At 41.6% G+C, this 15,484-nt stretch overlaps 1 protein-coding gene across 3 annotated transcripts in view; it reads right to left on the bottom strand.

Annotated features, from left to right (window-relative positions):
- Positions 1 to 15,484, bottom strand: part of LOC138300274 (glutathione S-transferase omega-1-like) — a 62,639-nt gene that overhangs the window by 10,609 nt on the left and 36,546 nt on the right. For all 3 annotated transcript variants that reach the window (XM_069239441.1, XM_069239440.1, XM_069239442.1), the window contains exon 5: positions 14,672 to 14,773. In XM_069239441.1, the coding sequence (XP_069095542.1) occupies positions 14,672 to 14,773 (102 nt within the window). The remainder of the gene's footprint in view (positions 1 to 14,671; positions 14,774 to 15,484) is intronic.

Consider the following 15,484-nt stretch of genomic DNA (forward strand, 5'->3'; position numbering starts at 1 on the left):
TCTGCACAGCATTGCAAAGGTGATGGGCAGAGGGATCCCTGCACTGCCCATGCCAAGTACATGGGCAGTGTAGGGGCCCCCGTGGGCCCTTGCACCTGTTCCCCACACTGGTGAAACAGCCATGGAAAGGTCGGCGGAGAACTAGGTTGTAATGAACAAGGCGGCGTAGAGTTCAGTGTCACACTGGCCGATTCCAACCTGGACCGCAGTCAGCCCATCTGGAACACTGTTACTGGTGGAGACGGAGGTGGTTTGGTGGTTCAACCACCAAACTCCTAATTTGGTGGTCGGACCGCCAAACTGGCAGCGGCCAGAACCGCCACTGTGAGTCTGGTGGTCTGTTGACCGCCAGACTCATAATTAGGCCCTTTGTGTGGTTTAACACTGAAAGATTTCACATTTTGCAGACTGCAAGGGAGAAAGTGTTAAGTACTGCTGCATTAGCTTCCATTCACAGATTTGAAACTTGAAATGGAAAGGTAACACCACACCGGGTAAACAATGCAGCTTGCTGTATTATATTTACAAGGTGTGATAGTAGCTCCTGGGTAACAGGGCACTCAGAATGAGGGCCTTTGAAACCTCTTAAATAGTTTTGGTTTTCCATCAATTGTTAAAGCTGTACTTTCTACAATGCATTTTTATTAATGGCATGTTTCAGCAATTTTGATTTCTAATGATTTTACATGGCACATTGTTTCCCCTCATTGACATTTATTGCAACTATATATTTTAAACTCTACTTATTCTTTTGAATTTGTAGTTGCACACCACATAGGCAAAGGTTTCATGTAAAAGGCATGGAACAGGCCTTACAACTACTAGGTGTAAAACTCTGCTTGGGCTTTGTGAATTACAGTTAGGCAGAAATTTTCACCTTGATTTAGGCATACATCTACGTGTGCGACAAATTCCATCTGTACATTTACCTTTGTGAATGGGGCTTTAGGAGTTAAATAAGAGCATATGAATCAGAGCAGTATCTGGTTTTCTATTACGCACAAGCAAGTAAGCAATAAGTGAAAGGCCTGGTGAACAGGTAAAGTTGAATAATTTCAAACAGTATAGACTCGGTCTTGCAGACCTTGATGGGTTGCAAGTTCTAATGCCAAAAATGTAGAGTCTGACAATAATTTGCAAGATTTCTTTTGAACATTGAATATAAAGCCCTTATCCCATCTGGCATTTTGCCTTTATCATGAAGGCACCAAGGGTTCCTACAAGAATAAATTAATAGTAACAAGCCAAATGGAAAGAAAGCACTACAGAGTAACTGAGAAGGTTGCCTTTTCCACTTTTATTCTTCTTCCTATAGCAGAGTGGATTATGTTAAAGAATGCGGACACATTCTGCTGATGACTTTGCTAACCGGGTTACACTGCTGTCCAAAATGCAAGTTAGCTATCAAATTGATCATATCAGAGGCCAATAATATGTCAGTCAATCTTGGATAGTGATCTCTCGGTTCTATTAGTTCTTTCTTTTGAAATATGTAAAAAAAACACTGGACGTTAGGTTTGCCTGAGTGCAGCTCTACGAGTGCTATGAATTAGCTAAGTTATATTTTGAATGGCAAGTACTGTGTATGAATTATGACTGGAACTGAACTTGGCATGTGTGACAAGACTTAAAAGATCTGGCACAGCCTCAGCCTGGTCCATCCCATTCTACCTCCTGTGCATGATGTTGGAGTCTAAAGTCTATGAGCCCGATTCACAAACGTATTTTCAACCATAAACATATCCAGATGAAAATATCCAATTTACCCATGCCAAAAGTTCGCAAAAGGATTCCTGGTGATGTAAATGGATTTACAACTGTGAATATTCCGATCATAAATGCAGAAATATCTATGGGAGTAAATTCCACTCAAGAAGTGGGAAGTCAAATTTACAACACGTTTTTTGCCTTTTACATGCACATCACCAATCCTTGAAATGGTTGGAAAGTTATTCCTTACATGAAGGTAAGGGGACATGATCACCACACATTTAGTGGGGTGCAGGGGAAGGGGTTTCTCCACTGGAAAATATGTTTTGCCTATGGAGGGAATAAATGTGCATTGCAAAGTGAATCCTTTCCCTTTGTCTGGAAAGGGCAGTGTGTGTGTATATTCCAGCACAGAAGGAATAAGAGCCCGCAGGACATGTCACCTGCCCCTCCCATTAGCATGTCAGAAAACCGCACCTGGTACAGATTTGTAAGTGTACATCTAAGAACATTTGTCAACAGGGGTGTCGCTTAGTCAGTATGATTTGGGGGGGGGGGCAGGTGAGGGAGGTGAGGGAGAGGTCGTAGTGAGCTTCAAATTTCCCAACAATCACACTCGGACATAAAACTCATTACATGAAAAGCAGGACATGGGAGGGAGGCTCAAGGGGCAACGGAAAGTGAGAGGACAACAGTTTATTAGGGGTTCTTAACATACAGTAGTTCTCAAACTAATCTACATTTTAAGGCCTGCGAACAACAGATGAGGGAAAGAGAGTGTGTTTTTGTCAGTGTGGCCACGTAAAAATCACAGGTGAAATCCGACAGACACTAAACATTACCCGACTGAAAGCACTTGTACCCAACTATTTACTAAAGAATAAAATTGGGGTTTGTAACACCCCAAACACCCCTCCCCCCCCCCCCCACCCTGGAACTATGACCCGGTTTGTGAATTAAAAGAAAAGTACATTAAAAGAAAAGTGATGCAAATGTCCGTCCGCACTTTTAATATTGTTTTCGTGAATTGAGCCCTGGGATTTGGCAGCTTGTTGGGAGAAAGAAAACTGGTTGTTTGAGGAAGTGAATTACAAACTCAGTCCATATATTTGCTTTCCAACATAAACATATTTTGTATTTGAAAATGTTTTTAATGCCCATGCCCATTAACAAAGCACATGCTGCTTTTACAAAAATGTTTTTGATTTGGTGAGACATCAGAGAGAGCAGGTTGTGGCCCTGTGGACCACTGCCTGCTTCCCACCAATACTGCCAAGATGATTTGCAAAGGGGGAGGTACTGCAAGGGGACATCTCTATGATTCAGTTACCACCCCAAGCTGGGGGTTGGTAGCTCATCAATGATTTGCGATTGCAGTTGCAATCACATGCAACTGATCTATTCCTTTTTTAATTTGAAGGGTGGTGCCCCTTTCACAACCCCTCTTATTGCAATTTGGAAAAACCCCTGCCAAACTTGCAGGGAGGACGCTGCCCTCATGCCGGTGGCGTTCCCACCCCCCCCTTCATATTACAATGTTCCAGCCAGGTTGATTGGCGGGAACAAAGGGAGGGAATTCCCACCATGAAAAGGCTTGTGAAAAGTTGAGTTGTAATGAGCACGATGGCGCAGAGTGCAGCACTGCTGTGGCTGAACACAACTCAGATTACTTTCAGCCCATCGGGAACCATGTTCCTGACGGTGAGGGAGGTCCGACCGCTAGGGTCGTAATGTGGTAGTCAGACCGTCTAGAGTGAGGCTGTCCGAACATCACTGTAAGGCTGGTGGTCTCATGACCGCCAGCTTCGTAATGAGCCCCTAAATACAGACCCCCTTAAGTTAATGCATGTTCTTAATGTTATATGCTCCCTTCGATGTTAGTTTTAGGACTCAGTAAGGCTGTATATTAAGGTTTGGTGCCTAAATGTGTCCCTAGCAAACTCCTACTTAAAGGCTACTGACCTGATTTCTTAATCACTTAAAGTTAAGCACTGTTATCCAAGCTATTCATCATTACTGGAACTCAGAAAGCAAGGCCATCACCTACTAACAGAGTAACCGCTATGGTTAAAATGCTAACAAACATTATGATATTGACTTTTCTGAGTGTCTTAATACATGTTTAACATTTGGGAGTTTGTAACTTTCGCAATAAACATTAAATGTAGGTAACTAGTGGAACAAGGAATGTGATGCCTGAAAAACAGTCTATATGAGCTGGGAATGCCCTACGCAATAGAATACGATAAGGGTGCCCTCAAGTGAAAAATCAAGGTCTGATTAGGGCTATTCATGCCAATGTTGTTTGGTGTGGTTAATAGACTAGCCGATTGCCTAGGGTCTGAGTGATGGAAAGGCACATTGTGTCCTTTAGGTGCAGTGCTGATCGTGGTCAAGCAAAACGTTCATCATATGTGGATGTAGTGTCATGCGCAAACTGAGCAAGGCTTTGACTGGTCAGCACTGTTGGTGCAAAAGCAGTGTAGTACCCCAACAATCATCACCTTTCACTTACGACACAGCCTAAGGCTTAACACCAATTGGCCAACCATATGCTAAATTGTATGGGAGATTTATACCCAGAGAACACATTTATGTCACTTGCACAGTTATAGTCACTGGGCAACACCACAATCTGACATTTTCCTCTACCTTAGACACTTGAGAACACTACGATCCACATTTACCACACACCCAACAGAATGGCTTGACTCCAATGTATTACCCAGCTTCTTACTAACATTTGGTTTCACGCCATGAAGAAATAATGTCAGTCTACATCTTTGTGCCCAAAAAATTGTTGAAATGCAAATTAGAAAAATGTACGTTGACCCACTGACCACTTCTTGCGGGAATGCAATATGTTGTCAAGATATATCATATTATGTTGCATAGTTGCTGTGCCTTTTGCATTCAGTTGATTTTGCAAAAACATACTAATTAAATAAAGTTTAAAAAGTGCCAATGGAAGTGGTGGGAATGATGATCGAGAGGTCCTGGACTCCTGCTACTCATTGTTGTGCTATGTGCCCGCACATTCTATTGCCTCTATGAACAACTGCTACTGAGGATAACCTGAATGGGAAATGTCTAAACAGCATCATAACCTGATCATGTTGCCTGTACACTGGAATAGAGAGCACAAGAATATTGTGGCCCACCAATATTGTTAATAAGCAAAGAAGTACTGGTTATATACTGTTCGAACATCAACAGTAGCGAATTTAGCTAAGCGCTTAAGAGCTGTTCAAAAGCCTAAATTCACACAGACTGAACCAGGTCTGTGACCATAGACTGCTACCTCCTCACATCAATACTGGTGAATGTTCCACTAAAAAAAATGTCCTTGTCAAAGGCAATTCAGAACAAACTCATAAGGTGCACTGATGGTCTCTTCCATTGTCCATGCACACTCCATGTGGAAGGCAGAGTGCAGCCCATGTAACATCAAGTACCAGGATACTGAGGAGCATACATTTCAATGATGTGACTCACACGTCAGAACTGCAGTGGAACATTTCCCTTTCGACTTCCCTTGCACCATCAATTAAACAACTTAATTGCCACCAGGTGACAGTTCTAAAGCATCTGAAGCCAATATCGAAAGGGAATTCAAATGAATTTCAACACACACAGAGTGCAACCTATGCAACTGTCAAGCATGAAACAATCCCCTACGGTTAACTTATATAATCTATTGGCACATTGACTGTCAGAGGCCTTCACTCAGCACTCCAGTGAGTTCTAGCTAGGTTTGTGCTACACAAATATCCCTACATACAAACAGTGGCAACCACTTCTACTGCTGGTCCATTTTACTGGTGTTCTACTGTTTTGCACCATTATATGCAGCACTGTTCCAGTTTACTAAAAGCAATTAATCAACACTGTGCTATATAATCAGCTATGGCAGGTTTTGTGGAATCCTAGGAGTTGGTGTCTGGAATACTAAGGGTGGATTATGTAACAATCTTGGTATGTGGTCTGAGGTGGAATATAGAAGAGAGTTACAGCTGGGAGGACAGAGCCCCAGCAGGACCTACCTGGTGGTGCTGTAACTCAATAGCCTAACATGAAATAAGGAACATATCTCCTACCTGAATTGCTTCAGACTCCTGTATCCAAACCCTGCCCTCAAACAACATTTTGGGGTGATGTAAAGGACTTGTATGGAAATACGGCAAGACTCTGGTGGCAGTTGGAAGCCATTTCTGTTAGAGGAAGAGGCCGGTCTTGAAATGCAAGATGGGCCTATAACCATTGAGGACTAGTCTGGGGCTGCACCCTCAAATCCACCAGCAAGGGGTATCAGTGCTCGAAGCTGGGCAAAGGGAGCCCAGTGAGGATTGTGAGCAAGGCCTGCCAAGGATAAGGAACCAGACGAGAGAAGTTATGAACTGAGGTGATGGGTCCCTGTGTGTAGCCCTAAGCTTAATGACAATGCTTTGGAGACAGTGCTGTAGTGAGAAGAGGCAGGAACTCTCATTTACAGTAAGCCTAACTCTAAAATGACCCATGCAGCTCCAGGCAGGAATACGTTTAATGGTGATATGAAAGACGGTGAAGCATTGGTAAGGGTACATTATTATTTCTCATTTATAGTAGGAGTGGGCAATAAATTCCGCTCCGCCAGCAGAGTTGGCGGAAATTTGGCTACTCCATGTTATGCTTGCAATGCGAAGTTCCACTCAAATCTGCAACCCGCCGTGTGATGGAGTTTTTACTCATGTGCAGCTCAACAATATTAAGTTGGAGAGTGTGAGGGAGAATAGTGATTTTCAAAGTTTTAATGTCCAGAGAATCTGAATTTCATTAAAGACACAGACATGATCAGTATTTTGTCTAAACAGATGATCATACATACACCTCTTTCTTGAGGAAGAATCTATGCAAAAAAAAAGGGGCAATTATAGAGGTGAGCTTGGGATGCATGGTCTGTCAGTATTTTCCTGGCGAAAAAAGGATAAAGGGTGGACACCCATCATAAAGCGGAGAAATTTAAACGTTTTTTAGTTCACAGACATTTCAAGATGGAAGGGATCCATCTTTTAAGGGACATTTTATTAAGAGAAGATTGGCTAGTGAATCTGGATCTGAAGGATACGTATTTTACTATCCCCATGGCCAAAGATTGCCAACCCTACCTTCAGTTCATTTGGCAGAATCGTCTTTATCAGTTTTGTTCACTCCCCTTTGGTCTCTCTTCTGCACCTTGGTCTTTTACCAAGGCGATGAGAGCAGTAGCATCCTTCCTAAGAGCAAGAGGTGTACGTATGATCATCTTTTTAGATGATTTCCTGTTCGTGTCCCAGTGCCAAACTCAACTCTTGAGAGATTTGTACATGGTTAAGTCACTTCTGATTTTGAAGTTTGGGTTTCGTGGTGAACAAAGAAAAGTCTTTTCTGATTTCTTCTGAGTCTCTAAGGTTTTTAGGGTTCACAATAGTTACTGTCCATGTGCTCTTACTCCTTCCACCAAAAACGATTTGCAAGATAAGAAAGGAAATAAGGTGTGCCCTCAAATGAGAATGTTTTACTCAGAGAACTGGCAAGGCTATTCGGTCTTCTTTCTTCTTCTATCCAAACAATCTTTCCAGGTCCATTACACTACGGGCTTTACAAAGAATAAATGCGGAGCCCTTCGCAGAGGTGTATGTTATGGGGACAAGGTATTTTTGGATTCAGAAGCAAGGACGGAGCTTACTTGGTGGTAAGAGAATTTAGAAGCCTGAAATGGTCGGACAATATTTGGTTACTCACCAGACTTTATTCTGGAGGCAGATGTGAGCTCCTATGGTTGGGGTGCGAGTTTGGATGTACAGAAGACTGGTGGGTCATGGTCAAAAACAGAGAGGTTACAACACAAACTATTTAGAATTAACTGCTGGGAACCTCATGAGTTTCAAACACCGTCTGCAAGGCAGAGCAGTTCTATTCAAAATGGGCAATGTTTTTGCAGTAGCCTATATAAATCGTTTGGGAGGAACTAAATCTTTAGACCTGGCAATCTTGGCCAAGAAGCTTTGGATGTTCTGTTTAGAACATAAAATCAATTCATAGGTGGAATACCTGACTGGGAAGGCAAATGTCTTTGCTGATAGGAATTCAAGATTTTTAAGGGAATACAGCGATTGGAAGCTCAACAAGGATTGCTTCAACAAACTCTTCCAATGTTGGTGTCCCTTAAAAATAGACCTCTGAGAGCAGACCGACATTTCAACTAAAGACCTATTTCAGATGGATGCCAGATCCAGGGGCTCTAGTTGTGAATGCCTTCCTTCACAGCTGCAAGGGAGAAGACGCTTATGTGTTTCCTCCCTTTACAATGATTCAGATGGTTCTTCAGAAAGTGAGGAAGGAAGAATCTTCCTTTGTTCTAGTAACTCAGTTTTAGGCGTCACAGGCGAGGGTCCCCATGATTTTGGAACTCACTTGCGACATTACATTTTTTCTTCCTGCTACGGAGGGTCTTTTTAAAGACGCAAATGGGGAGGAGCATCCTCTAGTATAGCCAGGGACTTTGAGCCTTCTTGCATGCAAATATTAAGAGGAGATCTTCAGAGATGTCAGGCCTTTTGGGAAGAGCTGTGGATCACATTGAGGAATCATGGGCCCCCGGAACCAGGTATAGGTAAAAGGGAATCTGGAAGATCGGGGTATGCTGGTGTATGTAGAGGAACCTGGATCCTGTGGAGGATCCTATAGTAGTAAATGTCCTGGTGAAGCAATTTGATAGGGGTCTCAGTTATAGAACCATTAACTACAGATCTGCAATTTCTGCAGGTCACAGTATTGTTAATGGCAAAAGTGTAGGGAAGAATGTTTTGATATGCAGAGTACTAAAAAACATCAGATTGAGAAGACCACCAAGACCGAGATATAGAACGTTATGGGCTGTTAACCTGGTACTGAGCATGTTGTCGTCATCGCCAGGGAATAGATTTTTAGAACTAAAGAAACTCTCTTTAAAATTAGCTACCTTACTTTGCCTGATTTCTTGTGAAAGAGTTTCAGATGTTAAAGCATTGGAGGTAAGCAACTGCCTTTATGACCCTTTTGAAATATTTGAAATAACAAGCAGAACTGAAACGGTGTCTGATACAATCTTTTACGCAAGATATGATTCTTGTAAGGAATTATGTATAGTAGATTGTATGAAGGAATACGATTCCCGAATTAATAAATTTCATCCACATGATACTAACCTTTGTCAAACCATTTAAAGCGATTACTACTGCTTATATTGCTAGGTGGGTGAAATGCATTATGCAGGAAGCCGGTACTGTGTTGTCCAAGTTTGTGCTCTTTCTATCAGAGGTGCAATGGCCAGCCCAGCCTTTTGGAAAGGAGGTAGATTAAAAGACATTATGAATGCTGCAGATTGGTCTAATGCAACCAGATTTGCTAAACAGAATTGCAAACTAATTGAGTACATGACTGATGTGGTTTTGGAGGGCTACCAACAAGCATAATGGTAGCCTCCAGTCTTGTAATGAAGTAGTGATTCTCCAAATTTAGTGCAAGTAGAATCTGGATTTCATTAAAGAAACCGAGGCTAACATTATCCCTCCCTCCCTCACCTTTTGGGGTTCTTAAAAAAAAAAAAAAAAAAAAAAATGCAAACAAGAGAATTTGTTCTTATTGACTTGTAGAACAGTTTTAAAAACACTTTGGAATTTAAAAAAAGGAACGAATGAAATGATAAAAAATGAAACATGATTTTGATGACTGCTTTTACTGAAAAGGTTTTATTTTCAAGATTGTCTTTTTTTTCCATTTGTTTTTATCTTTACAGATAATAATGAATAGCTAATTCTGCAGAAGTATTTATCCGTGGCTCTGTATTTTGTTTGATGTTCACCTGTACTCCCAAGCATGCACCCAAGCTACTCAAACTTGCATCTGATTCCAGAATGAAATCTGGATAACAACTGAATACTGTCAGCTCATTTCAGGCATCTAAATTGTCGAGCCACCAAGTTAGTTCTATCCCGTCGCTTCATTTACAGAAACGTTGTCCCCATACCTTAAACCTGAATGGAGAGCTCTGGCTTGTATACTCTGTAGTGCTTGGTAATTAAAGGGGTCTAGGAAAATTGCTTGAATGGAAGAGGACAATAGGCCCAAAATTCTTGCCAGCTCTCTCAGATTTAAGGAGTCCTGATTGAGGACATATATTATGTATTTTCAAATTTTGTATATCTTTTTCAGGGGAAGGAGAAGAATCACATTCACATTATCTATCATAAAACCTAGAAACTGATTAAGGACTGACTTTTCTTTGTTGATTACAAAACCCAGACTTTCCAGAAGGGACAAGGCCAAATTCAAGTCTTTCAAAACCTGATAGTAACTTTGGTACATAATCAAAATATTGTCCTGATAAAAAAAATCCTTCTTACACCCCTTTGTCTGAGGTAGGAGGCTATGGGTTTAATTACCTTGGTAAAGCACCAAGGAGCTGAAGAAAGTCCAAACGGGATAGAGCAAAATTGATAAAGGCAACCCCGCAAGGTAAACTGAAGGTAGGGTTGGGACTCTGGGGCCATAGGTATGGTGAAGTAGGCATCCTTGTGATTCAGTTTCACCAACCAATCGTCTTTTAATAATATATCTCTTAAGAGATGGATGCCTTCCTTCTTGAAGTGTCTGTAAATTAAGAACTTGTTCAAACCCGTAGGTTTATTACTGGTCTCCAACCTTGTGCTTTTTTCTCCATGAGGAAGAAAGTGCTGATAAATACTCTGTTTTCTAACCTCACTTCCTGAATTGCACCTTTTATCAACATAGATTCTACCTATTTGGCTACTATTTTCTGCCGTTCTATTTTCAAGTTCAGTTTGTTTGGTACGAAAAATTGAGACAGAACTTCCTGACGTTCTATTGTGAAACCTTGTGCTGTTTGTACTATTCATGGATCCTGAGTAATTGTTACCCAAACTTGAAAAAAAAAAAAATTGAGCCTTTCCCCTACATTTCCTTGGGAAGAAGGAAGAAAGTTGCTAGTACTCAGCCTGGAGACCTGAGGGGCCTTGGCTACAGCTTCTACTTCCTTTTGTCCGCTGATAATGGCTTTTCTGTGAGTAGAAGTTAGAGTAGGCACCAGCTTGGTAACCTCTACCATAGCCTCCTCTTGGTTTGAAGGTGTTGATTTGGGACTTTTGGAAGTTTTCTGACAGAAAGTCCCCTTCTGCCGGCCCTGTCAAAAAATTGCTGGGTTGAAAACTCTACACGTTACTCTGGGCTTTGTCAAGAGCGGTAAACGTACTTACATATTTGCCCAGGCTTTTGACCATGTTATCGCCAAAGAACAAACCTTTAGGATTCTTGGAACTTTCCTTTTTTGCTACATCCCTTAGTTTTGGGTTGATTTTGAGAAGCACTGCTTTATGCCTTTTAGCATTAAGCCCAGCGTCTGCATTGCCTAACAGAACCATGGCACGCTGGCTCCAGCTTCTTAGTAAGTCAACATCTATAAGAAGACCTTTAATGCATGCCTCTTCAGACATTTCTATTATTCTTGCCAGGGGTCCTATGACATACAAGAAGCGATCCTGCCAAATCTTGAGTGATCTCTCAAGCCCTTGTCGTGGGTCTCTGCACATATTGAATAAGAAAGTGATATGTTTAGGGGCTAGGTTGGGAGTAAGACACAAAGATTATCATTTATTACTGGTCTTGGACATTTGGTTTTAGCACATCTTTTTTCTAATGGACTTCTAATCCACCTTCTTATAAATTTCCCCAAATCTTCCATGGGCCAACATTCGGAGCTCCTTGGGTGTTTAATATTGTGTAACATCATTTGAAGAAGATGGATTTGAATCCTTAGTTAATGGGTCATCCCCATCAAAATCCACATGATTAAGGTATAGTACATATTTGTCATATATCTATTGGTCATATATATCTTGGTATTTGTTTCTATCCTCAAACTCCATAACTGGAGTGTTCATTAACTGTGTGCTGCTAGGGTCACCCAAATCAATTGTGCCACCTGGATACTTCTCTTCTTTGTGTCACATAAGACACCACTCATTTTTAAGATGCTAAGACCTCGAACCTTTTAAGAGATGTTTTGACTTTTCATCATATTAGAGCGCATAGGCTCCGTCTCCAGGTGTTTGGTTTTTAGTTTCTTTTTTCCTCCTTTCTCTGCTGAATCAGGCTCACCTTCTGAAAGCGACCAACACTCATAATCAGAAAACCTGCTGTGCCTTTTCTTGCTTAATAGCCTCGCGTACCCAGGCACACATCTGTAAACTGTAAACTTCGTACTTGTATAGCGCACTTTTACCCTGTGGGCATCTTGGCGCTGTACGCATACCGCTGTGGAACCCTTCCTGGCTTTCCCTGTGAAGTGCCCACTCCTGGGCACCCCCAAAGTGAAGCCAGGCATCCCAGCGCTGTTGGGGCCGTTGTGGAGATTAAGCAAGCTATTGCCCAGAGTTACAGAGTGGGACCCCATGATTAGATTGGCACCGAGGTGAGAGTTATCAGGTCTGAGGAAATGGAGCCCAAGACCCGCCGAGGCGGGAATTGAACCCTGGTCCCAGGCCACACCTCTGCATCAGGGTCTGCCGCTCTAACCATTGAGCCACACTTCTCCACAGTATTCTGTATGAGTTTCTTAATTAAATCTTCATTAATATTACCCTCTAAAATCATGGGAGAGCCTCCTCAGTTGTCAGACATTTTCCCTTTTTTATTATAAAGCTCACCAATAATACAATAAAATGAAATCCACAAAAGGATTAAAATTCTTAAGATTGATTTATAGCAAAGTGCGCAAAATAGATGTTGAAAAATAAAATCTGTAGTCATACTGAGGAGAGCGGTGGGCAAACAGCTGATCGAAAAGACACTAACCGTCAACTGTCAAACATGACTGGTTACAGAGCATTTGCTGTGTGCAAGCGATCACTTGTGTTTGCTGGTGTGAAATGGGGGAAAGAGCAGTACCCAATCTCTACAGGTAGCATGCTTGGAGTACCTAGTGGTATGTGTATTTGAGGAAGAGTAGTACGCTGTCATGGGAAGTTGCCTGGGAAATAATCTCTGGTGTGTGATGTGGGAGAAGAGAGAAATCATGTTGCAAGAGACAGCAAGAGGAGGTACCCGGTGGTGAGAAAATGTGGGGAAGTGTAGTACCCTGTGGTGTTGTGAGTGACAGCCAAATGTCTTACCTGAGTATTGTGGGTAAAAGCCACAAGTTTAGCTTAAGTTGTCAGTCTGTATGAATGGGAAGATTTGACAGATGTGTGATACAAGAGGCACAGTATGTGATGGTTTTGTGGTGAGATTTATTCAGTTTGCATGTAATAGAGTAGGTCAGTGTTGTGTTTGAATGGTAGTGTTTAATGTAGCTCTAGTGTTGAAGTTACAACCTCTTTACCTGATGACTTGATCTGGTGTTAATGGTGTTATTTCTGGACTGCTCTAGTGTTTGATTGAAGCATTGTAGTGAATCCTAGTTTGTTTTAATGGGAAACAGGAGTTAGCTTAGCCTCTGGCTTGCAGCCTCATGGTCCCTCGCCTAGTGACTTTTACCCTAATTACCTTGCTCTGTTTTAGCACATTTATTTAATTATATCCCTTAAGATGGCTGCCTTGTTTTTAGTTATGCCTATGTTTTAGTTTCACGTTATCAGTGCCGCCGCGGTAAGGCGTCAATATCAAGCAACAAAGATAAACAAACTGTAGGAGTTCACATTAGGTACTTTCCCTCTTCACGCCTTTGAGGGATTTGTGTATGTAAAAACCGTTTCAAGCATGTCTTGTTATCTATTGTTTGGGAACAGACCAATGTCAGGGGTCTGAGCAGATCTGTATAAATGCACCTTACTTAGATAGTCAGAGGGATTCTGACCAGATGCCATCGCCGCTATCTATGCTGCACGTCGCCTTGACGCTAATCCAGTCTTCGTGTCCCTACAGAGTCTGAGCTAGAGACCTCATTCCAAGGTAACAAGGGTTGGGGGGCTGTCGTCTTTGTGTTCGGAAGAAGTCCTAACTTTTTCTGGTGTATTTTCCTGCGCGTGCTGGTACTAGGTGCAGATTATGTGCTTTTTCCATCCATAAACCTGGTCTTGTTAGTGTGACCAGCTAGTCACTAGGTGTAAGGTGTGATGGAGTATTGGGCTGCACTTGTGTGTGGTGGAGTGTGGTTGTGTTTATTGCTTGTGGAAGATGGAGAACGTGTGAAAATTATTGTGTCTGTGTCACCTGTGTAGTTTAGTAGTGTGAGGTGGATGTCTGGGAACTGCGTGTATGAGAGCAAGTTGTGGTGACTGGTTCTGTGTTGCAGTCTGGTTAAAGTGATAAAAGGTACAATTTTCAGTTTGCATTTTGTATGTGCATTGACTGTATGGATTAAGTGAGGACTAGGAAACATTTCGTCGGAGGAAGACTTTTGGTTTTGTGTCCTGGCTGGAAACATTTTCAGTCTATACTGAAATCATTTGATTTTGACTTCACATTCATGCAGCAAAAAAAACATGGAAAATGGCTTGGCTTACAGGTTGTAAAGACACACAAGTTAAAAAAAAAAAAAAAAAAAAAAAAAAAAAACACAACAACAGCATCTCAAAGACAAAAACAGAAGAGAAAGAAGTGTTCATCTACATAAAGAATTAATGGATCAACATGTCTCCAGAGCTTTCCGGAAGGTAAAGAATCTGTACTGGATTACTCTTTCAGGCAGTACAGCACTTCCTGATTGTTGACTGGTAGCTAGTGGAGGTCTCTCAGGTGTGCACTAAAAGGGCCAGTGTGTGGCTGGTTTGGTTGACTCCATCACGACCCAAAGGACCAAAGAAACAAAATGGTCCACATACTGACCCTTTCAAGCTGGCCCACCTGCAAGTGTCAGACTCTCTGAAAGGCCGGTCGAACATTTGTATCAGCACATCATTCAAAATCATTGCAGCACTCCTTGTTTGAGAGGTTAGCTTCTCCTTACCTCTTCCAGTTCAAGTAACTTTACGTTCATTTCTATCTTCAGCTCTGTAGGGTCTTCTCCCTTTCTGGTTGCCTGCAGCACTTTATACAGGAAGGGTACAAACTGAAACATATGGAATCATTGGTCAATGGTCTTCATACTGAAATTTAAAATCAACAAACTACAAAGTTACAGAAAAAGGTCACATGGTAGAACAACTTCATTATTCAGTACATTGGATACTAATGGTGTAGAGGTTATTCAATAAAAATAAATTAAGGTACTATTTTTCCCCACTGGTTGGCTGATCACTTGGTTTGGAATGGCAGGGTCTTCTCAGTTTAACCATGAATAGAAGACTGATTCTCAAATGGAGGTGTGTTATCAAAGCATTTAATGTGAATCTAAATTCAATACATTCATGCAAGTTGTCCAGTATTGACTGATGTAGTCAGTATGACAAGCTTTTTTTGTATTTTGTTTCTATTTTTTTAAGCCTGTAGACAGTGATGGGTGTTCTTTTAACTCATCAATTGTCATTCCTCCTGGTAGTGACTGGGATGCACAGACTAATAGTACTGTCACTGGACTTTGAATTAAGATCCCGAGCTTTGTGAGTTTAGTGGGCCTGTGTGGCCCTCCTAATGGCCACAGAGTACAATGAAAAGTGAAAGACCAACTAGACACTGTTTTAAGAAGAGAGAACACAGCAAATATGCCCGATGCAGTAAATAACCACAAATACCGCAGGGTAAAGTAATAAACACTGTTGATGCAAATGAACAGCCCCAGAAGTGAAACAATAATTTATTAGGTTTAGGTGTAATACATTTA

This window comes from Pleurodeles waltl, chromosome 6 (genome assembly GCF_031143425.1).
Source record: "Pleurodeles waltl isolate 20211129_DDA chromosome 6, aPleWal1.hap1.20221129, whole genome shotgun sequence".
NCBI lineage: Eukaryota > Metazoa > Chordata > Amphibia > Caudata > Salamandridae > Pleurodeles > Pleurodeles waltl.